Raw genomic sequence first — 26,686 nt, forward strand, 5'->3', positions numbered from 1 at the left:
TAGTCACACTTCTCTGAAGTCTCTCAGCCTCACTCACCTCACAGAGTGTTTCTTGTGGGGGAGGAAGGGAAAGGAGATTGTTAGCTGCTTTGAGACTCCTTAAGGGGAGTGAAAGGCGGGATATCAAGTCGAAACCCTTCTTCATCATCATCTTCTAAAAAGAGAAGCCAAGCTAGAAGAAGATGCCTTCACCCCAGTATGGCTCCCCTTTATCACATACTCAGCCCAACAAGACAATGACAAAAATAAACCAACAACATACAAATCAATATGGCTAACCTGATCCAAAACACACACCCCCCCCACTCACATATGAAAACAAAGATCACCACAGCCAATCACAAACAACCAACCACACCCTAGGCCAACCCCAACCTCCCTCACCACCAAAGAAACACAAGTGAATAGCAGAGAACCTGCACGAGCAATGCTGACACAAAACCCCACATATATTAAGTAAAATAGAAACATTGCCACCCGACTCCACTCCCACTCATCTTTCCCCCCTCCACCTCTTTCCCCCTTTTCTTCCTAATGTCTCAACAAATGAAACTGATCTGTAAAAAATGTTATTTGAAAAAAAAGAGAGGGAGACATTGCACACACTTTTGTAAACCAAGAAAATATTTAATAAAAAAAGAGAGAAGCCAAGCTTCACAAATAATTCATTCCCATTAAATTACAAGGCTTCTATATGCAAACATCTAAAAAAAATACAAAAAAAATACATACACGGTCAGTTTCCTCTCCCCATAATACCAAATCCATTATTATTATTACAGCTATTATATTTATTTTTTTATACCCCCAAAGCTGTTTACAAATAAGGACAGCTGTATCAAATTTGCCCCAGAAGGCCAATCTTGAGGGCAGAGCTGTCTTCTGGGGCAACAGGCCAGATGAGATTTGGCAACCCCATTCCAAAAAAACAGGCAAAAGGTTATGACTGGAGTGTTTCAAGCATCAAGACGTGGGTCTGGTCTCTGCTAGGAGATCAACACAAACTTTGTTGTATAGGCTCTGGAGAAGCATAGCCTAGAGTGAGGGTGGCGGAGCCGCTGTTGGCAGGGGCAAGTCCACAGCTGGAGTTTCGGCGGCGCCTTGGACAGGGCTGGGCTTGCGGAGTTCCAGTTTTTCAATGAGCTGGTTGTAAAGCTCCTTCAAGGCTTCTCCACTCTGCCCGACAAAAACACAAGTTTTACAAAGGTGAAGAAACCTCAAAACCTGAAGCTGCTAAATCACACTCTAGCTGTTACTAGCATTTCTTTTCACTATTTCTTGTAGGCTGTCTGTTTAAACACATATACACACACTTTGAAAGGTGTGTTTATCCATCAGCTGTGTTTAGTTGTTGAGCTGGGGGCCCGTGCAAAATTATGAATAAAGCAAATGGCACCAAGGAAGGAGGACCTGGAAAGGGAGGAGAGGAGAGAATGGTACGTCTGACAGTCAACGAAACTCTCCTTCAGGAGTGGGGGAACCTATGGATCGGGGGCACTGAAAGAATGCAAATTTCACCTTTGTACATGAGGCTATTTTCTCTGCATCCCTCCCTCGCTCCTCTGTATCCTCCATTAAGGCAGGTGGCCTTGAATTTAGGTTTTGAACTCTATGGCCCGAGAGACTGCACCATTCCCTCACTCTCAAGCATATGTGGTATGGATTGCACCGTGTCCTTAGTGGTACAGCATCTGCTTCATGCAGAAGTTCCCAGGTTCAATCCCTGGCATCTCCAGGTAGGCCTGGGAAAGACTCCTTCTCTGGAACCCTGGGGAGCCACTGTCAGTCCGGGAAGACAATACTGAGCTAGATCTGACACAAAGGAGTGACAGAGACAGGAAGGTCCACTGGCGATAAATGCAGGCCACAATGCAAAGCTTGAGCTTGCCAATCAGGTAGCCTGAAGTGGTACCTCCTGGATTCAGAACCCACCTCCCACCAGTCTCAGATTCTTCTAAGGTAACAGCTCCCTCTACACCAAGGGTCTCACCCCTTTCAGGTACAAAGCAAGACGAGTGAATGGTGTGGCTGGTGATTGTGGGGCCCATATAGAAAGACCTGAAACACCACATTAGATCCCAGGGTGGGGTCTGTGGTTCCCTACCAGAAGTGTCTGTGTCCATGTGTACAAATCCAGATATGGCTTCCTGTTCAAAGCATAGCGTGCCTTCCAAGAAAATTATTCAGGGCAAAACAAATGACTGTGGTACTTGTGTTCACTCCATCTCCCACCCACCACTTTACCTGCTTGGGAGGCTCCAGTGACTTCTGCAGGGACTCCAACTTGGCAGGTGCCACCTTGTGGTGGAGGTGAAGCAGGAGCCTCAGCACGTGTCTGTGTACATTCTCCTTCCTGTTAAGTAGCAGAAGAGATGAAAAGCCTAGAGCTGAAGGACTCTTGGCTGGGGGTTGGGCAGTCCACTCCCCATCTGTTCCCTCTGGGTACATTGCTGTAGTGGGGAGCAGGTGGCCCTTATTGTGGAGGGGGCTGGTCAAACCCCAAACCCTCTAAAATGGCTTGCAGCAAAAAAATATAGAACATTCTTAAGAAAATACTAATAAAACTGAACTTTTTTTAAAAAGGTAGATAACATTTATGAAAAAAATAGATACAATCTCAGTTTAAAAAAAACACAAAAACCATCCAACGAAACAGCATAATCAGGTAGGCTTGCCTAAATAAACAAACAAAAGCTTTTAGCGGGCATTACAAACAGTAGATTGAATACAGCCCAGTTCAATGACAGCACCAGCCTAACAGGAAGGCCATTGCCTGCAAATTCTCTGACTGAGAGCCATGTGAGGCTGTTTCAGAAAAGGACAGTACCTCAAGCAGGTGGGGAGGAAGAAGTCATCAAAAAGGCTAGTGCAGAACTCCTCTTGAGCGAACTCATCGCTGAGGAGGGTGAGGCTGCTGGTGAACAGGTGCAGGAAGATGTCACCGAAGGCCAGATCATTGAATGTCTCCCCTGCAGGACCAAAGCAGCAACAGAGAATCCCCAGGTGATCCTGAGAGGCAATCCTTTTTACCAGGCACATTTCTATCCCACCTTTCTCCCAGGCAGATCAGGGAAGGGCCAAAGCATCCACCTTGCACACAGAAGGACCAAGGCGGGATCCCTCTCTTTATGTGTAACATGGTCTAAGTTGTACTGAGATGTATGCAACCAACTCTGAGACTGCATGCTAGCTCTCTTGTATCTGGTTGCTCTGGGTTGTAGCCAAAATCTAATCCTACTCAGAACAGACACACTGAACTTAATGGATGTGACTAACTCAGGCCCATTCATCGGGGGGTGGGGCGCATTCTACTCCAAGTAAAATTGAGTTCGCAATATTGCTCGGTTCTGCAGGCAACTGTTTGGGAAACAAAGGAGGGAGATAATAATAGTAATAATAAATAAATAAATAAATAAATAAATAATAATAATAATAATAATAATAATAATAGTAATTTATTATTTATACCCCACCCATCTGGCTGGGTTTTCCCAGTCACTCTGGGCGGCTTCCAACAGAACACTAAAATACAATAACCTATTAAACATTAAAAGCTTCCCTAAACAGGGCTGCCTTCAGATTTCTTCTAAAAGTCTGGTACAGTCATACCTCAGGTTGAATGTGCTTCGGGATGAGCGCGTTTGAGTTGCGCTCCATGGCAACCCGGAAGTAACGGAGCTCATTACTTCCGGGTTTCGCCGCTTATGCATGCGCAGGCGCTCAAAATGATGTCACACACATGCACAGAAGCGGCGAAAAGCGACGCACGCATGCACAGACGTGCCATCGCTGGTTACGTTTGCTTCTAGATGCGAACGGGGCTCCAGAACGGATCCTGTTCGCATCTAGAGGTACCACTGTAGTTGTTTTTCTCTTTGACATCTGGTGGGAGGGTGTTCCACAGGGTGGGTGCCACTACCGAGAAGGCCCTCTGCCTGGTTCCCTGTAACTTGGCTTCTCGCAGCGAGGGAACTGCCAGAAGGCCCTTGGCACTGGACCGAAGTGTCCGGGCAGAACGGCTGATCCTTTGGAAGGGCAACTTACCAAGGGCGGGGAGCATCCGGAGAAGAGCATTCTTGTTCCTCTGCTTGGTGATGTGAAGCACGTAGTACAGCCCAATCTCGCAGGCAATCCGGTGCTCTTGCAGAAATCTAAGGTGCAAAAGAGTTTTAAGCTGCCGTTCCCCACTATTTCCAGGAATGAACAGAGTGAATTGAATTCAAACTTTCATTGCTCTGGCTACAAACATCTTTGGAGTTTAAGAGAGAACTGGTGGTGTCCCATGCTGGTCCTACTCAGAGTAGATGCCCTTGAAAACAACTGGGAAGAGATTAACTCAGATGCAAGCCAGAGATTCCAAGCCCAGCCAACTGAAGGAAGCACTGGCTGCACATACATGTTATATTCATAGAATCATATAATTGCAGAGCTGGACTGCAGGAATCACAGCGAAAAAATCCCTGACAGATGGCCAGCCAACCTCTAGTTAAAAATCTCCAGTGAATGAGTTCAGCACTAGAGGCCACAGCCTCCTCAAATGTGGAGCCATCCCTGGAGGTGGGATGGAGCCTAAAGCTCTCTTCTGGCTAGAGCGACAGGAAACAGATTACTTCAACCCGTTATGGTCTCCCCCCCCCCCAATAGCTCTCCACTTTCTCTGGCCACGGAGTTAGTTCCCTTCCTTATGGGTCTTTTTGGACACACCTCCACTGCTTTGCTCGCAAAGAGGACTTAAATGGCAAGACGCTTCAGTGTTCGATATGACTCACTTGGGAAATAAATCTGGGATTGTGGTGGGGTAAGTTGCTGGGCCCTTGTCTTCCAAAGGCAGCTTCTGGTCAACGGTGAACGTGTGGTCATCCACCACGAAAGACATCAACAGTGGTAGGAACCTGGTAATCAAGTCTACTTCCTGAGGAGCAGAGAAGGAAAGTGAGGGTCAATGGTCAGAAAATGGAAGGCAGGGACGGGAGGAACCTGTGGGTTTCCAGATACTGTGGGACCCTTAACTCCCATCAGTCAGCATGGCTTATGGTCCAGGATGATGGAAGCTGTAGTTCAGCATCTGGGTCACAGGTTCCCAACCCCTGTTCTACAGCCTGAAAACAGATGACCTTCCAAACCAATGGAGAAGCAACAGGCCCTGTAAAGCAGATTTGCTAAGTCTGGGCTGCCACTCTGAGCAACTTTTCTCATTTAGAAGCCATGCAGAAGTGTCACGTGGGGAACGGCTGTGGCTCAGTGGCAGAGCACCTGCTTTGAATGCAGAAGGTCCCAGGTTCAATCCCTGGCATCTCCATGTAGGAGTATCCCTCATCTTAAACCCTGGAGAACCACTGCCAGTCAGTACAGACAATACTGAGCTAAATGGGCCACTTCCTCTGCTCCTATGTAGATTCTCTCTTCTCCCTCCTGATTTCCCTTGCTACCTGCCCTCTCTCTCCAATCTAGTGCTGTACCTCCAGCTTGAGCACAACCACATCTCCTGTCTCTGGCCTACGCAATCATTACTGATGTCCAGCCCAGACCTGGGAGAAGCACTCGCAGCCATACGTGTCTGGAGTGGTCCAGCTCTTCTACAGCGTGACACTCTATGCGAGAATTAGATCTTAGGCATCACAGGCAGCTCAAAGTGATGCACACGGGCACTCTTACCATTCTGGGTTCCTTAAAGATCTGACTGTCAATCATGTCCCAGGCTCCCTGTCCCAGTGTCAACATCCTCAGGAGAAGCAGTAGATCAGGGCTTTCCTGAAAATTCAAGAAAAGCAAAGTAACTCATCATCACCTTTTTCAAATCCTGAAGAACTTTTAGAGTCCTGCAGGATATCAGATCAAAGACTTTATTGTTGGAAGGGAAGAGCATATTTCATGTACGCAGAAGGTCCCAGGCTCAATCTAAAGCACCTTCAGGTAGGGCTGGAAATGTCCTCAGCCTGAAATCCTGGGGAGCAGCTGCCAGCCAGTGTAGGCAAACGCTGAGCTAGATGGACCAATAAGGCAGGTTCCTATGTTCCCATATAGTCCAGCAGCATCCTGTATCACACAGTGGTCAATCAGGCCAGATCCCCATTCTGACTACAGACTGCTATACAAGTCTTCTGCACATTTCTCTTGGCAGCTGGGGAGGATGGAATGGTACACTCTTGTGGGGGTTGTGGGTTGTGTGGAGCTGTATCCTGGGGCCTTCAGTTGCTGACTCTATCTGGGAGACCATCAATGTCTCACTCACCCTGGGTAACATATCCTGCCCAATCAGTTCTTGCAGGTGGCGGATGGTGCTCAGAGCCAAGGTGTTGATGGCAAATGGATCACACAGTATCATGGATAAATCCCTGTTGGGGTAAGGTGGACAGAAAGTAACAGAACATCAAACACGTAGGCCCACAACTGAAATAGGTTTGCTCACACAAAATTATTCTGGCTCCTTTTGAAAGCCAGAAAGCCTGTCAAATAATAATGATATTATTGTAGCCATCTACATATGTAGCCTTTGAAAATATGGAGGAAGATCTGTCTGTAAATGTGAATGTTACCAGGTGTACCTTCCATTTAATTAAAGGACACTTTTTAATCACATGTAAATGAGCTTTCTAAAAAGAGATGCTCTGCTGGCTTCTCAGAGCCAGCCTACTTATGGGCAATCAATGATCTTTGGCTAAAGGCCTACAGGTTAGATTGCTGCAATGTGTTATACGTAGGGCTGCCTCTGAAGACAGTTCAGAAACTTCAGGTAGCGCAGAATTCAGCAACCAAGTTGCATACCAGAGCAAGACGGTTTGAGGATATTACACAGATCCTGGTCCGACTGCACTGGCTACCAATTAGTTTCCGGGCCCAATTCAAAGTGTTGGTTTTGACCTATAAAGCCTTAAATGGCTCAGGACTGCAATACCTCAAGGACCACCTCTTCCCATATGAACCTACTCAGACCCTGAGATCATCTTCTGAGGCCCTTCGTCGTGTGCCTCTTCCTTGTGAGGTCCGGAGGGTGGCAACACAAGAACAAGCCTTCTCTGCAGTGGCTCCCCATCTGTGGAATGCTCTACCCAGGGAAGTTCGCCTGGCGCCTTCATTATACACCTTTAGGCACCAGGCAAAAACATTCCTTTTTAACCAGACCTTTGGTTGATCTGACTGACATCCTATGCCCTTTTAAAACGTGGGGTTTTTTCAGGGTGGGGGGAGTGTTATTGGGTTGTTGTTTTTGATTATATATTTTGTGGTTTTATATTATGATTTTGTTCTGTGAATCACCCTGAGACCTTCGGGTATCGGGAGGTTTATAAATTTAATAAATACAGCTCAAACACAACTCCTCTCTAACAGTGGTGGCCTTGCAGATGTGGTAGGACTTCTACTCCCATCAGCCTTAGCCAGCATGGCCAGTGGGCAGGGATGATGGGAGTTGCAGTCTCTAGGATGTTAAGTTCAGCAGAGGGAGTCCTCTTGGTAGTTCAACCTCTCTCAGAAGATTTTGCTACGCTGCCCATTTTCTCCTTCAAATGTCATTTTCCTTTTCCTTTCCCTAACTACTTGATTTCTTTTATTCTTGACAAACAAGCTGGTTTGATGTATCTTGGCTACCAAGTATAATACTGTAATATTAATAAAAGTATTTTTAAAACTAAGTAGTTTAGGGTGGTGGCCCAGGGGAGGGCATCATTACGGCAACCCATACGTTATGGAATTCCCTCCCCACAGAGGTGTAGCTGGTACCCTCATCATACAACTTCTGGCAAATGCTGAAGATTATTATGTATTATTTGTTCAATTTATGTACCACCCGTTATCCGAAGATCCCGGGGTAACATACAACATTAAAAACATAATTACAAAAAGGAGGGGACATTCTACCACATGTGGTGGGATTGTAATGAAATTAAGAAATTTTGGGAAATGATATACAATGAATTGAAGAAAATGTTCCATCTAACATTTGTTTAAAAACCTGAAGCGTTTCTGTTAGGGATTGTAGAAAAGACCTGCCAAAGAAGTTGAAAAATATATTCATGTATGAAACAACAGTGGCAAGAGTCTTAATAGCACAAGGATGGAAGACTGAGGAAGTCCCAACTAAAATTATGGCAAGAGAAACAGATGGGACTATGCAGAACTGGCAAAATTGACACAAACTACGGGACAAAGATAACTGTGACTTTAAAGAGGAATGGGAACCTTTTACAAAGTATCTAAAGATGCAACAAAGTGAATTGGACTCCTTGGCAGGTTTTGAATAAACACTCACAAACTTTTTATTGATAATAACCAGTTAGATAAAGTAAGGATTTATACAACTTTGTAACATGCAGAGAATAGCATTTATAGAGAAACTAGAGATTGGAACTGAGAGAAGTTGGGGGGGGCGGGGAGGGGGGCTGTTTTATGGGAGGGAGGGGAAAATGGGGGAATTAAGGATGATATATTTTAAGATAATATGTTTTGTTTAAATTCCTAATAATTTTTTTTATAAAAAAAAACAAACCCACATAATTACCCAGAATAATAAATAAATAAATAAATAAATAAATAAAACAGAGAAGGGCCTTGGAAGACAAGCGGGGGGTGTGAGTCAGTTTGTAGGGGGAGAAGAGGTCTTTAAGGTATCGAGATACTGAGCCTGGAATTGGACCTGGAAACTAATTGGCAGCCAGTGCAATTAGGCCAGGATGGGTGTTATAAGCTCAACTCATTTTGCCCAGGTGAGCAACTTGGCTATCAAATTTTGCACCTCTTTATCCTGGCCTTTGACACACGAGATGTGTTTTTTTCCAGCCCCCCCCCCCAATATTCATGTGGCTATAATCTGTTATAACCAATTTTAATTCTGAATTTTAAATTGTTGTAACCTGACCTGGGATTTGTTGGTGAAGGGCAGACAGTACATTAGTAATAGTCCAGGAATATCTGAAGGAGTCACAAGTTCCCCTTTCCAAAAACACGTTACTACCAAAACAGGTGGTGGAACATTGTGCCTTCTCCCCTCAGGAATATTTCCACTCCTACCACAACCCTTTTCAAAATATTAATTCCTTTAACACCCAGTCTCAGATTCGTGTGGGTAACTCAAAACCTGGTGAACCCACACTATGAAATCTGTTGGTGCTAATTAAATGAGTTTTTCCCACTCTCTATGAAAATGGAGTGACACTCTGTACAGCAAAAAAAGCAGAGTGACATTCTGTACAGCAAAAAAAGCAAGGCTGGACCACTTGATTTGCAACAACTCACCCCAGGACTTGCTCTTGCCCTTTCTTCACTCCATCGAGGAAGCCTTGCAGCTCTCTGGCCCTCTTGTTGTCCACAAACCTCTCTCTAATGCAGGCATCCAGGCACCAGGTGAACTGCCAAAGAAGCAAAAGGTTTAGCACACTCTGTGGGGACACTCATCCTTAGAGAACACACAGGTTAATTTCCTTTCCTAAGGAACAGACAAGAGACCATTGCAGCAAGTTTGTGGAACAGGGGGTGGTGCCAACATGTGGTGCCATTGAGCATGGTGGCCTTCTCAAGATCTCTCCCAGGTGCCCACAAGGCCTCTGAAATTTTCTCTTTCTCCATACTGTGCATTTTAAAAAACAACCATCTACTTCCAATACATTGCCTCTTACTTAATAATAATAAATTTTTATTTATGCCCCGCCCTTCCTGGTTCAAAAACCGGGCTCAGGGTGGCTAACAACAAATTAAAAACACTTAATTATAAAAGCAGCATAAAATACAGTATAAAAACATGAACAACAATAAAATTCAAAAATCAATTTAGGGGAAATAAGCATTAGATAACCCCCAGGGCTAGCTGGCTGAATTGGTCCTACTTGGGCCAGCGAGGAGACCGGGGAGAATTAGCTGTGGGGTCTCAGAGTAGGTCACTTGTCTTTTCTCTGAACTAAAAAAGCCCCAAATTTATTTATTTATTGTTTATAAAAGTATTTATGTACTCTTCCATTAAAAAATATCAACATGGTTTTCTACAGTAATGCATAGAATCATATAAACTGTGGGAAATCAGACATCAATTAACCACTGTGGAAAGATGTGTTCTGAACTGTCTGTATTGGCCTATTGTAACATTGCCTCCTTGGGGAGTTGCTCCACCCCTCTGAAAAGACAACAAGGAGTTAAGAGGTCTTGTTTCTAACTGGGGGCACCCCCCACAACTGCACGCACCCGAGTCCTTGCACCCATACCTTGTGACAGGGGTCAACCGAGCAGATCTCGCTGATATCTAGGTCATGCAGTGACATCAAGAGCTCTGCCCGCAACGTGCAGTAATGGACATTGCGTGTCCGCAGGAACAAGGTCCGCAGGAACTGCAGCACCATGTCGTAGAGTTTCACATTCTTACCGATCATTTGGGTGAGCTTCTGGACCACCTTCAACCCCAAAGACAGAAAAGAAACACGAGGCTGGAGCATCACCCAAGCATTCTAATGGGGAACACCGGGGCTTAAAATCAGGGCAGCAACTTTGAGTCACTTAGGTTCTCTCTCAGTAGGGAATTTGAACCCAGGTCTCTCCCCAATCCTTGTCTAGTGCTCTAATCCTCTATATCACACTTTTTGAGATTTGGCCCCCACATCACTCTGCAAGCTTCAGAGCAGAGAACAAATTATTCATTTAATTTTTAACAGGCCATCCTTCTAATCTAACTCAATAACATCACAGCAGCATATTTTAACTCCCCTCACTGCATTTTATCCTCACAACCACCCTAAGAGGGAGGGTAGCCTAAGTGAGACAGGAACTGGCTGAGAGTCACTCAGGGAGTCTTGAGGTCGAAGGGATTGATATTTGATCTTTCAAATCTTGAGTCTGATACTAGGGCTCACCAGTTATTACAGGGCTGGGGAACACTCAGGGGCCAAATGCAGCTATAAGCTCTATCTGGTCCTTGGGACTCTCTCCAGGCCACACAGATACCAGCCATGCCCCTCTCCCCAGGCCACACCCTTCAACTGGCCCTACTTTGCACCCTTGAGTGCTTCTACTTGGCTGGAATGCGTCTCTTTTGCTTGCACAGATAGAGGACAGAGCTGGGGTGTGAATGTGTGAACAGAAACAAACCTACTGTGCAAAGGTAAAATTCATTTCTCCACCCACTTTTGCCTCTTACCCTGCCTACCAAGAGCACGTGGCCCCCAGAAGGCTACCTACAAGAGAATTTGGCCCATGAGCTGAAAAAGGTTCCCCACCCCCAATTTATTAAAAGAACCCAGTTTCCCACTCCCAGCCTCAATGCTCAAACCAATGTGCTTGGTGCTTGGACTTCACCTCGCCTTGGCGCCTCATTTTGGGAGTAGGGCTGAAGAAGTTGTGCAGGACAGAGAGGTCACAGCTGAACAAGGCATTCTCCTTCTCCAGGATGTACTGCTTCAGCAGAGGGGACACCTCGTCACCAAACAGGGCCTGGTTATCCTGCCAAATCTGACGCTTCACCTCCACGGCACATGCTTTGTACAGGTCCTTGTCAGCCATCACCAACTTCAGCTTCTTGTCTGGCACCTGTGGCCAGACACACAGTTAGGAGAGAATTTCAGTGAGAGTTAATCATAAGTTTGGTCCCTTCATGAGACCCTGGTAACAGCATCCTTTGCATTTAAGAGCTGGCATTTTTGTCACAATGCTCTTTCAACACTCCAAATTAGTTATTACTATTACTTAAGGAAACTTGTTGGCTGACTTTCAGGAAAGAAGGCAGGGCTGCCCGATTCCTTTTGCTCCACCGTGATCACTGAGATCTTCTGATGGAGTTTGTGGAGACTGACCCATCTCTGGAACATAATCAAGCTGAGTAGGTCCAGTAACTCAAAGAACAAACATCTTTGCCCTCTTAAACAATCCAGTAGTAAAATCAGCAGCAACTAGGCCCCTGAAAACCTTCGAAAACCTCCTCCTAACAACAAAGGGACACGGTAAAGGGATGGTATCCCCAATATACAAAATACTACTCCAAAATCCAACAAACTCCCTAGACACAATCAAAAAACAATGAGAGGATGACATAGGCTACAAGATTAACCCCACTCAATGGACCAGAATGTGGTCTAAACCCCCCCTTTAAATCCATATCAACAAAAAGAAAAGAACTCACTCTGAAAATCACCTACAGGTGGTACCCAACACCAAGAAAACTAGCACTAATATGCCCAGGAACCTCACCAAAATGCTGGAGAGGGTGCACCTCTACAGGCACATATCTCCACATGTGGTGGGTGGGAGTGTCCCAAAATCCAACTATTCTGGGCAAAATAACCAAGCAAGTATTACAAATCACCCCAGAAATGGCCCTACTAAACATCTTCCAAGACAATAATGCCCACTTACACCACAAAGAACTTATAACCCACCTACTCTCAGCAGCCAGAAACATCATAACCAGACACTGGAGAGACTAATGGTACCAAATAGTATAGGAAACAGCCTTACTAGAAAAATTAACCAATAAACAAACTGACACGGGGACAAATAGAAGAAGATGCCTTCACCCCGGTATGGCTCCCCTTTGTCACACACAGAGCCCAACAAGACAATGACGAAAATCCACCAACAGTATACAAATCATTATGGCTAACCTGATCCAAAACACTCACGCACCCTACTCACACATGAAAACAAAGACCACCACAGCCAACCACAAATGAACAGCCACACCCTAGGCCAACCCCAACCTCTCTCACCACCAAAGGAACACAAGTGAACAGCAGAGAACTCGCACAAGCAATGCTGACACAAAACCCCACATATATTAAGTAAAATAGAAACATCACCACTCAACCCCACCCCCACTCATCTTTCCCCCCCTCCACCTCTTTCCCCCTATTCTTTCTAATGTCTCAACAAATGAAACCGATTTGTAAAAAAAAAAAAAAAGCGTTACGTGGAAAAAAAATACGAGAGAGAGAGACTGCACATACCTTCGTAAATCAAGAAAACCTTCAATAAAAATACATTAAAAAAGAACAAACTTTTTTATAAAAATATTTTAAAGTTCTATTAAAGGAAAGCTACAGGGTTAAAAAAAGATTTATGGTAACAGCACAAAGTAAAGTAGCTTGGAAGCTTAAAAAACATCAGAGCTTTCTTATCTGGCTAACAAGTGAACAAACACTTACGCAGCTACGCAGAGTATCAGTTTTCAATTCAGCAGCATAACTACAGCACGAGAAGGAAGATAACCCGTCAGATTTAAGCAAAACTGGCCCCAATCCCATGACTTGATGTAACCAATCATGATGCTCAACTGATGGAACCTTCAAGACAGTGAACTCCCACCCCTCCTTATCTTGAGGGAGGAACCACCTGCTTCCCATCAATTTTAATTCTCTGGCCTTGGAAGATTAATAAGGGGCACCTGTGCCTGGCAAAAACTGGTCTTTGTAATACACACAAGTTTTTACTGTTAATGTTACTGACTTTTTATTGTAGTTACTGCTGTATTTTTTTATGCGATGCAATGCCTTGTTATATTTTCTACGAAAGAAACTTCTTGGCTGCCTTTCGAGACGTCCCAGATATATTTGCAAAGCAGATGCTCTAGAAGAGTCACAGCTCATTGGTAGAGCATTTGCTTTGCACAAATAAGGTCCCAGGTTCAATCCCCAGAATCTTCAAGAAGGGCTGGGAAAGACTCTGGCCTGAAAACCTGGAGAATTGTTGCCAGTCAGCTTAAACAATACTAAGTTAGATGGACTAATTCAACCAGACTCAATATAAGGAAGCTTCTTATGTTTCTGACCCTGAGCTACAATCCATCCCCATGAGAATACAGAATCCTAGGCCCAATACCAATTTCTAGACATAGGCAGCCTTCCCCAAAATCAGGCAATGCCAAAGATTGAATGCTAGTGATTCAGTGTACCTTGGGCAGGTGTTTCATGACACACATCACCACAGGTTGGATTGATGGCGCCTTGACCAAGGGAAAGCTCTTCTCCAGGAGGTCTTCCAGCTTCTTGTATCTGGAGTGTGGGACAAGAAAGGCATGCAGAACATGTTTAAGGTAAAGGGACCCCTGACCATCAGGTCCAGTCATGACCGACTCTGGGCTTGCGGTGCTCATCTCGCTTTACTGGCCGAGGGAGCCGGCGTACAGCTTCCGGGTCATGTGGCCAGCATGACAAAGCCGCTTCTGGCGAACCAGAGCAGCGCCCAGAAACGCTGTTTACTTTCCTGCCAGAGCGGTACCTATTTATCTACTTGCACTTTGATGTGCTTTCAAACTGCTAGGTTGGCAGGAGCAGGGACTGAGCAACAGGAGCTCACCCCGTCGCGGGGATTTGAACTGCCGACCTTCTGATCGGCAAGTCCTAGGCTCTGTGGTTTAACCCACAGTGCCACATGTTTAGCGCTACTACAAAAAGAACAGGAAGATATCCTTCCCCACAGAAGTATTCCAAACATACCTTTCATCAACCTTTCCTTCAGAGGCGATGGCTGAGACCCTCTCCAGCAGCTTCTCCCTCAGCTCGTCAAACACAGACTGGTGGAACTCAAGCCTGGGGGTGCCGTGAAGGTCCAGGAATGGCAGGGCGGACTGAAGAGTGGGCAGGAGGATGCCATTTTCTGTCTGTCAATGTCAACACAAACTGTGTCAAGGTAGCATGCTGCAGATCTCATATCTCTAAAGCAAAGGGTGGGGATCTCTATCTGGCCCTTAGAATTCCTGGGTCCTGATGGCAAAGGGTAGGTAATAAATTATTACTATCTGACAATGCCTCTTACTTGCCTACATATTGGAGAGGGACGTTCAAATGTGTGCAGAAACTAGTCTACTGTACAAAGGTAATTTTTACAATTTTTCTTCCACTCAGTTTTGCATCTGGCCCTGCCCACCACTGGCATGTGGCCCCCAGAAGTTTGACCAGAAAGGAAAGCAGCCCTTGGATTGACAAAGTTTCCCACTCCTGCTTGAAAGAGACTTAATTGTCAAGAAGAAGAAGAGTTTGGATTTGATATCCCGCCTTTCACTCCCTTTAAGGAGTCTCAAAGCGGCTAACATTCTCCTTTCCCTTCCTCCCCCACAACAAACACTCTGTGAAGTAAGTGGGGCTGAGAGACTTCAAAGAAGTGTGCAAGGTCACCCAGCAGCTGCATGTGGAGGAGTGGAGACGCGAACCTGGTCCGCCAGATTATGAGTCTATCGCTCTTAACCACTAGTAGGACCTATTCCTAGGTAAGTGTGCCTAGAATTGCACCCCAAAGCAATTTTTACATACTGGGTGTTTGTTTGTTTTGTTTTGTATGCGGTTTGCATTTAAAAACAACAACCGGGCATGGCCATACGGCCGTTTCCTACGCGAGAGCGTGATTGCACTCTGCACATGCTCCGAGAGGCACCTTCCTTTCTTTTTTATACGAGGCTTGCGCGGGAACACAAAGATGCAACCACACCATCTCTAGCCGGTGCCTCAAAGGTTAAGCCTCCAGGGCCACGGGAGGGACGGAGGGAGGCCCACGCACCTGGAACTGCTCGATGGCCTTCAGCGGCTCCGTGCAGTTGGTCAGTGTCTCTTTCAAGTCTTCCCCGTTAGCCACTCCGAGGTCCTGCAGCCCGGCAAACATGGCGCAGCACCCTCCTCTTTGAATGGGGTCCGCCCGCCCCCTTATGCCTGGGTCTCACATCGCAACCGGCCCCCCAGAGCGCCGCGGAGCACTCCCGTAAGGCGTCCTCCCGCAAACCGCTCCTGTAGCACAAAGGGTTCCGCTCTGGGCGCAGGCTGAAGGTAGGTCTCTCCGCGCATCCCTCCAAACTTTGCGAAGGGGACTGCGGCAAGGTCTTGAGAAGGGCCCGATCTTTTAACCACCACAACGGTACCGGTGCTTTTCACTGCCAGCAATTCTTCCGTTGCTCCTTCTGTATATGCTGCCCATCTAACCCAAGTTATCTGGAATGCTTCCAGAAACAGGCAAACACAATTCGGAATAAAACCTTGAAAAGACAACCTTCGTCTGATCTCAAACGCGCAGCCTTATTAATGTGGATTTTCATGAGCTGCCTAAAGAGTAGGATGACGGTGTTTTGTTGGCGTGAGATACACTGTGGCTGGTGGGTGCATCAGAAATACAGCCTTAAAATACAACCGTCATCTTTTTTCAAACACGCAGCCTTAATGTGGATTTTCATGAGGTGCCTAAGAAGTAGGATGGCAATGAATAGCTCCCTTGGTTAGAGCGTGGTGCTGATAATGCCAAGGTTGCAGGTTCGATCCCTGTATGGGGCGGCTGCATGTTACTGCATTGCAGGGGGTTGGACTAGATGATCCTCAGGATCCCGTCCAACTCTACAGTTCTATGATGAATGTTTCATATGTGTCTTTTTCTGTGAGACACACACTTGTGGCTGGTGTGTGGAATGGCAGTGGTGGTAGTGAGGCAAGTAATGAATTGTAGGTGGTGCTATGTATGATTTTGTTAATGGTATAATGTAGTTATATATTTTTAATGTGTTGCAAGTTGCTTGGAGACTTTTGAGTAACAAGGGAAAGAACTAACAAGCGACAATGAAAGTAATTAGTTACGTAAATGTTTACATCTTGCATTTATAGGAAGTCTGGCAATGTGTTTGCATTATTTATTTATCCTACAAAACTTTCTTGACTGTAGTAAAACCCCAAAGCGGTTTACAACAACAACAACCACCATATAAATTATTTAAAATATTAATATTAAATATTATTTAATATTTTAAATATTAACATTAAAATACAAAACAAGAACAGAAAACACATGAATGTTTTTGCCTGGTGTATAAAAATATGCAATGAAGGTGCCAGGCAAACCTCACTGGGGATAGAATTCCATAAATGGGGAGCCGCTGCAGAAAAGGCCCATTCTCATATTGCCACCCTCTGGACTTCTTCTGGGGAGGGCACACAAGGTCGGGTCTCAGATGGTGATCAAATAACAGTTAAACTAATTATTTGAAACTTACAATGCTTAATATGGAAACAATATTTTAATAAAAAATAAAATTAAAAACAATGGAAGGAGGGATGGGTTTCAGAAGGGATTTGAATATAGCAGATTGTCAGATGTCACTATGCTACACAGCAAAAACAATCTCCCTCACACCATTTCCAGGCATTCTCAATAGTCAGGGCTTTTTCCCGCCGGAACTCACTCAGTTCCAGCACCTCTTAGGTGAGTGCCATTGCTATTCTAAGAGAAGGTAGGAGGCGTTCATGGTGAGTTCCGGCACCTCATTTTCTAGAAAAATAGTACAGAATACAGTATTGCTCTATTTTGAGTTGCTATTGGTGATGATATTTTTAATGTAATTTTTGTGGGTTTGCCACCGTGCCGAGCAATCCTGGCCAGACAGGCATATCTCCCGTGTCAGTTAAGCAGTACCCCAGTTGCTCCTGGCTGGGGCAGCATAGATATTTCTTAATCACAGTCGTAGAATTGTAGAGTTGGAAGGGACCCTAAGGGTCATCTAATCCAACCCGCTGCATTGCAGGAATCTTTTGCCCAACATGGGGTTAGAACCCATGACTCTGAGATTAAGAGTCTCATATTGTACCAACTGAGCTATGCATATATATCACTTTGCACCTTTCCACTAAGTTCTATGTGATGCTTTGTGGGCTGTGTTTACATCAAATGCATATAGCACCCACCTAGCCCCTCTAGGAATCTTGGGAACTGTAATTTGTGCTTCACAGAGCTACCATTCCCAGTACCTTTAACAAAACTACAGTTCCCATAATTCTTTGAGGGGGAATGTACAGTGTGTACACTTTTGGAGGACCACTGAATAAAGAGAGCTAGGATGAAGCATTACTTTTTCCATTGAGATAGTCGCTCCATCCCCTCAGTCATTTTGAATGTATTCGGATAAAGAACCATCAGAAGGGAGAGTATCAGAGGCCTTAAAGTCACCCATCAGCAGTCAACTCTAAAGCACTATCTGAGCAGGTACACAGATCACCTGCTCTCTGCCTTGTCAACTTTCTATTTTTACGACTTCTGGGTTAGCGCCATCGGCTAATGGCGGATTCCCTCCGAGCTCCGGAGGGAATCGGCTCCGCAGGATTAGGGTCTTACCGCTGCGGTGACGCGGGGACCCTTAAAAATCACAGGTGGTGAAGCCTATGAACCTGGTGACTCGACGGGCACCATTTGCGCCCCCCCGACCTGCGAAGGAGCCTTTTTAAAGGCTTCGGAACGGGGGATGGGGTGAGCGGCGCGGTGCTGAGAGTCGACTGCTTCTCCTGCGGAGTGAAGCCGCGCTGCCATGGCCGGAGAGCGCTGACTTCTTCTTGTGATTTGGACTTTAAAATAACAACCCGTGAGTATTACGGAAATTGGATTTCTAAGGAAATTTTTCTTTCGTGAATTAGGCATGATCGGGGAAAGCGTAAACAGGAAGTCCGTCTCCCCGTCCTGTAAACAATCTAAAGCAAGGACCTGCTAACTAAGGTCGAGAGAATTCTTTCTTTTATTATTGGGTAAAAGACATTAATTTCACGATTTGGCACTAGAAGAAATTTTACTGGAGGATAAGAGCTAATTTTGGGAGCTGAAGTGCCAACCCCCCCGGAGTGATCCGCAAGAGAGCCTGTTGAAAAGACATTGAAGAGTTTGACAGCTGTCAAATTAGCTGTCAAGCTGTCAAGACGGAAAAGGAGAACTTTGTTTCTGCTGCTTCTGCTGGCTATATTTGTTATAATTTGACTATACTTTGTTGAAAATAAGGAAGAACTGATACAAACTAATTTGACTTTTGGATTTGAACTGGAAGGAATACTAAGTAACCAAAATCCCTCTAGAGGGGATTTTGGGACATTACAAGAATGGCTGAAGGAGGGAAAATTCAGGCTGAATTGGACAGAGTGTTTCTTCTCTTGGGAAAGTTACAAGGCCAAATTGATGTTTTGGCTACAAATGTTGCAACTCTGGACTTTACAGTAAACAAATCCATTGAATTTGATAAGGAATTGACTCAGGAAGCCCATGCAGCTGGACGAGAAGAGAAACTTGAGAGTTTTGAGAGTGTGAAGAAAGAGATATATGTTGTTTCTGAGGAAAAGGAAGGAGGAGATGTAATGTTGCAGATGACAAAGGAGAGCCAGAGGCCTGACATGATGGTTACAAAGGAAAATAAGAACTTGATGGTGAAAATTTGGTCTGAATTGGAGACTGAAGAATGGAGAGATCTCCTTATGTGGAGATCGGAAGACCCAAGGATTACAAATTTGATTAAGGTGGAAGTTGGAGCTTTGGGGACATTTGGACTTGAAAGGAGTAAGAAACAAGATTCAGGCTCCACTTTTAAGTATGGAGGTCTGGCTGGAAGAAACATGGACCCTATTGGACTACTGCTTCTCCGAGATTTGGTGTTTAATACCAAGGACTATCAAAAAAACCGGCAGAGAGGAACTGAGAGAGAATTAAGAGCCTCGGACGTGAGATCTCCAGGCTGATAGTAGATTGATTGATGGACGTTTGTTGGGGATTGAAACCGGGAAAGGGGGGGTGGAGTTTGGGAATCCAAAGGGTGTATAGTTATAATCTGTTTTGTTTTTACTTTTGTTATCTGTTTGAGAATTGAGGAAATCGTGGAAGGGAATTTAGGCCGACTTTAGAAAAAGGTTTTAAGAATAAGCAATGATGTATTACTATTGATGTTTATAAGGCAAAAGTGGTTTTTTAAAATGAACTAAATATAAAAAGGTTAAAAATTAGGGATAAGAACTTGTTGAACCAACAATTTGAATTGGAATACAAGAGGGGGAGGTGTGGGGAAGTCAGGGAAATATGTTATTGAAAATAAGGATTGTGAATTCTATGTGTTTTTAAACTTTTTTGTTTTTTGTTTTTTGATTTTTTAATGTATTACAATGGAAAATTTTAATATTTTTTTTAAAAAAAACTTTCTATTTTTACTTTCATTATCGTCATTATCATTTCTTTTTTTAAAAAAGAAAAAAGGTGCCAGTACTCACGATGAAATTGTTACATTAAGTGCCACACTTTTAACATTTGGGGCAGGGGAGAAGGATGCCGGTACAGCGAACTCTTGAGTAAAAGGTAAAGGGACCCCTGACCATTAGGTCCAGTCGCACACGGAAACGCCGTTTACCTTCCCACCAGAGCGGTACCTATTTATCTACTTGCACTTGATGTGCTTTTGAACTGCTAGGTTGGCAGGAGCAGGGACCGAGCAACGGGAGCTCACCCCCTCGCAGGCATTCGAACCGCCAACCTTCTTATCGGCAAGCCCTAGGCTCTGGTTTAGACCACAGCTCCACCCGCGGTACTCTAAATTTGCATCTTATTTACACATAATGTAGCACATGCAGACTTTATGCAAATCTCTCTTTTTTGGGGTGTCACGTCTAAGCAGCCACTCTTGATGCACTCCTCTCTATTCTACCAAGGCCCCTTTTAGGCTCTGTAGAATCACCAGTGAACAACATCACGTCTGACCATTGGCCTAGAACAAAGTGGAGCACGCCAGGCATCTGGGATGACACTGAGGACAATGCACATTTCAGGCACAATGAGGTGGGGAGAGTGGTTTTCCTCGTGACACAGAGGGGCTGGGGAAGGGAAGGCCTTTAGAAATATTAATAATCCTTCTTTAAAAGTCTGTTTAACAAGTGATTTATGCCTAGTGAGATTACCTTCGTTGTAACTGGTTTTCAGCGCTATATCTTCCTTCCTTCCTTCGTGTCTGTGTGCAAATTAGGAGCACTAATAAATATTTCATGGCAAAATTCACAAATTAGGAGACGGATACAATAGATTGCTGTGCCTCTCCTCTCTCCCCCTGCCCCACTTTTTTTCTTTCGACCCAGAGGGCAGGCGTGTTGGATTGATGAGCCCTTCCACTGAACCAGACGGCTGCTCAGCTCATTTGGAAGTGGGGGGAGGGGGGCAGTCCAGACAACACAGTATCACTCCCTGCTTCTCCTTTGGTGTTTTATGCAGCTCTTTTGCTCTTCTTTGGAAGTGTTATGAAATGAAATTGCCTTGTGTAATTCAACCAGCAAGAATCGGTGGTCTGTTATTCTGTATTATTCACATGACACCTTTGATTCAATAGACACACAGGTAAAGGTGCCACAGCTGACCTGGAGTCTCCAGGTTTGCCTGCCTCCCTCCAGGCAGCAGGTGGACGGCTGCAAATTACTGCATAGACCCTGCTGGAGGGAGGTCTGCTCCTTCCCATCTCCTAATTAACCTCATTTGTTAGTCTTTGTGTTTTTGTGTGTGCAAATAGCATGCCCTTAGTGACTGTTGTTAATGCTTAATGTGCCATGCTGAACGACATCACCGGTGGCTGCTCCCTGGCATCACCAGGGGTCGCCCCAAGACATTGCTTTGGTGGTGGTGGGACAACCACATCGAGGTTTTTTCCCCCTACAATCAAGTGGTCAATACATTTTATGAAATAAATATAATCACTGGGGCCAGCCGTCCGCCTCAAGTCTGACCCGTGAAATCTCAGGCTCAGGGGTGCACCTTTCCTGGCAATCTTACACACAGGTGGTGGGTGGGTGGTGGGCCAAATGTGGCCCTCCAGGCCTACCTGGACATCAAGACCACCCCAGGACATGTCCCTTGCTGCCCCTGCTCTCTGCCCCCTGCACCGTGATTTTACCTGGCAATAGGAAGCAAACAAAACCTGATTGCAAGCATCACTCCCCCCCACTTATGGCTCCCAGTTACAGGCATTCAGAGGCATACTGCCTTCAACAGTGTAGGCAGAGCGTAGCCATCGTGGCTAGTAGCAACTGATAGCTTTATTCTCCATGAATTTGTCTAATCCTGGTACACTTACCGTATGTGGCACATTTTCCTCCAAACAGCAAATAGCAGTTGCTGATGGGGGGGAGTGTTGTTTTAATAAGGAAAGTAGCATGAAAGGGAAAGGGTAGACATCCCCACTCATGTTGCTTTGATTATAATCTAGTTTGTGGTTACTTTGGGGCCACTATTCTTTTTCCCCCTGAAAGAGTCTTATCACAGCTCTCCATCTCCTTTAATGAATTATTTTGTGTGTGTGAAGGTCATGGGAAAGAAGTGAATAACCAGTACTTCCAAGTACAGTGGTACCTCAGGTTAAGAACTTAATTCGTTCTGGAGGTCCGTTCTTAACCTGAAACTGTTCTTAACCTGAGGTACCACTTTAGCTAATGGGGCTTCCCGCTGCCGCCACGGCACAATTTCTGTTCTTATCCTGAAGCAAAGTTCTTAACCCGAGGTACTATTTCTGGGTTAGTGGAGTGTGTAACCTGAAGCGTATGTAGCCTGAAGCATTTGTAACCCGAGGTACCACTGTATACTGCCTACTTTCTTCTCCACTGAACCCCTTCCCACTAATATTGTATACCCCCATCTTCCCTTGGGCCTCATTTGCTGATGACATTTTTTAATTTCTGAAAAGTTGAGATGCCATTTAACATTTTGTAACACGTCAGCAACTCAGCCAGGTAGATAGTGCTGGGAAAGAACTCTGCTAGAAACCTTGGGAAGCTGATGCCCAGAGTAGACAACACTGGACTAGATGGAGAGAAAAGTGTGACATGATGCAAGGCAGCTTCATGTGAGACTGCTCTTAAAAACTGTATTTTACCTCTCTCTGTTTCCTCATATGCCAAGATTTGGTGGGTTGACAAAAAATAAATATTTCCCTGCACACTGTATATGTGTCCTGCACTTTAATCCAGTCCTTCATCCACCTGTGGCTTGTGCTAACATAGTGGCAGCAGTGTCCCCGTTTGACAAGTGTAACAAGTCTGTCCTGTTAACACTCCCTGTCACTTGTAATCCCATTACAAATGTGTCCCAGGTCAAATTTCTTACATCGAGGAGTGTCACTTAAAGGTTAGGGCACAGAGCAGGGGGTAAGAACCTTTTGTGGCCTGGGGCCATACTCCCTTCTGAGCAACCTCCCTGGCGCCACATGACAGTGGTGGGTGGGACAACAAATGTAAATTTAAACTTTGCAGAGGTTAGTTTCCGCACCCATCCACCTACTCATCCCTAGTCTCCAGCCAGGCAAGCAAAACTGAAACTGCTAACTTAGATGGCTTTAAAAGAGGATTAGACAAATTCATGGAGCAAAGAGTTATCAATGGCTACTGGCCAATGTGGCTCTGCTCTCTTTCCACAGTTGGAGGCAGCAGTGGTTCTGAATATTAGTTACGGGTGACCACATGAGGACAGAGTGCTCTTGTGTTCGGGTCCTGCTTGTGGGTTTGCCATCGGCATCTACCGGTAGTTGGCCACTGTGGGAACAGGATGCTGGCCATTGATCTGATCCAGCAAGCTCTTCTTATGAACAGCTGTGCCTGCCCAGCTACTCAAAAGGAGAGCATGGGGTGTGGGTCAATTGTTGAATCAATTGTTAGACAACATGGTGACGGCGACAGGTAAGGCTGTTTGTCACTGAGCTCTGTAGTCTGTTCTAGTTTTACTTTGTTTTGTTTGTGTGTGTGTGTATATATATATATATATATGTATATATATATATATATATATATATATATATATATATATGTATGTGTGTATATATATATATATATATATATATATATATATATATATATATGTATATATATATAATATATATATATATATATGGGTTTTTTTAACATATCATTTCCAACAATCATATAACCTAACTTCATATCTTATACAATGTAGACTTCCGTCAATACCTCTGATTTTTCATTGTCATTTATTCTGCATTTCTTAATTTCTCTATTACTGTTAATTATCATTAACTAATAACTTTCCTCATAGTCTTTCTTGCAATATTTCAAATAATCCTCCTTACAAAACTTCTTGCAGCCCTACTAGCGTAATCTGTTCATTACCATTACGTTTCAAATAGTTCATATATATACTCCAGTCTTCTAAGAATCTCTGGTCCTGCAGATTTCGAACCCTTCCTGTTAATTTGTCTAATTCTGCATAGTCCATCAATTTCATCCGCCATTCTTCTTTCGTTGGTAATTTTTCTTGCTTCCATTTTTGTACCAAACTTTGTTTTTATTTTGAATAGTTTTAAAGTTTTAAAGACAGTTGGCTCAGTAGTTAATTGCTACATGTAGGCAAGGAACATATCTGCCTCTATCATGGTGCTGTACCATGCCTTATAAACTTAAAACTTGTATATCTATGCTGGGATGCTATGCTGATTCCTTAAAGGAAAATTTTAAACCTACCAGTTGTTGGAATATTATAGAAGAAACTTGAAAATGGTCTTGAACATGTTGCTAGGCAACAGAATATGTGTGTGTGTGTGTGACCAGTGTAAAGTTTTGTAAATAATAAAGACTCTGAGAAACAGAACCAAATGGTGTTTATTCCTGCAATGGGAATTTCACTAAGAGATAGCTGGAATGCTGCTGCTGCCGCTGCTGCTGCTGCTGCTACTATAAAGAAGTAAAAGATGCAGGAAAACTTTTCTGTAAAAGGAACTCTGCTGCAGAAAGAAATGAAAACCCAAGAGTGTATCTAACCCAGGAGTGGTACCTCTGGATGCGAACGGGATCCGTTCCGGAGCCCCGTTTGCATCCTGAAGCGAACGCAACTTGTGTCTGTGTGGGTCACGATTCGCCGCTTCTGCGCATGACGTCATTTTGAGTGTCTGCGCATGCACGAGCGGTGGAACCCGGAAGTAACGTGTTCCGTTACTTCCAGGTTGCCATGGAACGTAACCTGAAAATGCTCAACCTGAAGTGACTTCAACCCAAGATATGACTGTACTCATGCATCAACAGTTATGAGTTAGAAGGCGAGAGCTATGGCAAGGATTCTCCCTAAGACACCCCCCCAACCAGGCCCACCTTTGCACCCTAATTCAGTGTTTTTGCCTGTCTGGAATATCTATTTGAACTCTGATGCTTCTAGCTTACCTGTATGGAGAAGAGAGAGGTGTGTGAGAGCACATGTGGAAGCAAGCTTACTGTACAAGGGTAACTTTGGCAACAACTGCTGGGCAGATCTGAAACAAGGTCCACCAGTTGCTGACCTCTCCTTTGGGCATTAACTGTTTTCTCTCAGCCAAATTCTTATTTGTCTGTAAAAAGCAGGCAAAATCCTCAGAAGGCATTTGACTGGGGCACAGGGGAAGGGCAGGGATTAGGGTATTTTTATCTTCCTTCCTCTTGCCTGAGGCATGAATGTGAAGCTGGGGGTGGTTGGTGGGAATTGGGATGGCATAAATTTGGGCCGCACTTTCAGAAATAATGGCTAGCAAACAGTGAAGTAACAAACTCGAGCTCTTCTTTCTCTAGTGAAGAGAAGGCAGAGCCAGTGTGGTATAGTGATTAGAGTGTTGAACTGTGATCTGGGAGACCTGGGTTCAAATCCCACACCCGACCATGAAGCTCACTGGATCACCTTTGGCCAGTCACTGCATCTCAGCCTAACCTACCTCACAAGGTGGTTGTGAGGATGGAATGGGGAGGGGGAGAAATGTGTACACCATATTGAGCTCCTTGCGAGGAAATAAGGCAATACCACTACTACTACTACATCTGGAATGTTGTCTTCATCTGCAAACAGTTTGCTGCTTCGCTCAAAACCTCTGCCACAGTATCCTTGTGAGAAGCTGGTGACAAGGGATCCCTGTAGCTTGTGAGCTGTGGTGCTGAAGTGTGGCGTAATCAGCACTCGTTGCTCCAGTTGAGAAATATTGACGGCTTTCCCTCCACCTCTTATGACGTCACACTGGGAAGCTGTTGTCGGAGCTGTTGCCATGGGGACACTAGCAATACTACTGTGCTTGCTGGCATCTGTCATGCAACTCTCGGTCTTTTGTGTGACTCAGGGAATGCATGCTGCTAGACAGCCCCCCACCCTCCCTTGCCCCGTAACACACATCACTGGGCAGCTTGGCAGAAGGACATCAGTGATGCAGAAGGTCATTAGGATTGTGCAATTCCAAAGCTTGCACAGGAGAGGCCCAGGGAAAGAATGTAATACATGGGGTGGGGTGGGCATTGGGAAGAACATAGATGAACCTTGTTGGATCAAACCAAAGTGCTAGCATCCTGTTCTCACAGTAACAACCAGGTGTGCCAATGGGAAGCCCGCAAGCAAGAACTGAGTGCAACAGTGCTCTCCCCACTTAGGAACAAAGGAAATTGCCTTCCACCAGGTCAGACCTTGATCTATGTAGCTTGATATTGTCTATACTGACTGGTGGCAGCAGCAGCAACTCTCTAGGGCTTCAGGCAGGGGACATGCAATAGCCCATCTAGTCCAGCATCCTGTACGTTTATTTTGTGTGCCCTGATTCCTCCAATATTCAGCTTCATTGGGTAATGATAAAGAACCACCAGAAGAAAGAACACCAGGGACCCTTAAGCTGCCCATCAGCAGCTAGTATCTGACAGCAGACTAAGAAGACACACACTTCACTTGGACCTTCCCCACTATGTGTATGTCTGTTTACATTGAAGTATTTATAAATCTGCATCTAAATGAGAACGTCAGAACCTGCACTTTGTGTCAAACACTTGCTCTGGTGACATTTAAGCAGTCAGCCAAGATGCACTCATTCCTGCTGACTATGGCCTCTCTAAAGCTCTGTTAATCCATGATTCTGCAGAGCCACCAGCGTGCAACATCATGTACAGGATGCACCCCTGACCAATGGCCTTGAACAAAGCAGAGTACACCAGACATTGAGGATGACATTCAGGACAAAACACATTTCATA

At 44.8% G+C, this 26,686-nt stretch overlaps 1 protein-coding gene and 1 non-coding gene across 2 annotated transcripts; one reads left to right on the plus strand and one right to left on the minus strand.

Annotated features, from left to right (window-relative positions):
- Positions 1-606: 606 nt before the first annotated feature.
- NELFB (negative elongation factor complex member B) lies at positions 607-15,652 on the minus strand. The gene is made up of 13 exons (XM_053373844.1): positions 15,463-15,652; positions 14,406-14,569; positions 13,862-13,961; positions 11,275-11,505; positions 10,191-10,376; positions 9,232-9,344; positions 6,233-6,335; positions 5,656-5,751; positions 4,770-4,912; positions 4,045-4,151; positions 2,828-2,969; positions 2,245-2,353; positions 607-1,176 (listed from the first exon to the last, which is right to left on the minus strand). The coding sequence occupies exons 1-13, from the start codon at positions 15,562-15,564 to the stop codon at positions 1,036-1,038; spliced, it is 1,737 nt and encodes a 578-aa protein (XP_053229819.1). The 5' UTR covers positions 15,565-15,652; the 3' UTR covers positions 607-1,035.
- TRNAS-UGA (transfer RNA serine (anticodon UGA)) lies at positions 5,231-5,299 on the plus strand. Its single transcript has one exon. It is a non-coding gene; the product is annotated as a tRNA-Ser (tRNA).
- Positions 15,653-26,686: the final 11,034 nt, after the last annotated feature.

This window comes from Podarcis raffonei, chromosome Z (genome assembly GCF_027172205.1).
Source record: "Podarcis raffonei isolate rPodRaf1 chromosome Z, rPodRaf1.pri, whole genome shotgun sequence".
NCBI lineage: Eukaryota > Metazoa > Chordata > Lepidosauria > Squamata > Lacertidae > Podarcis > Podarcis raffonei.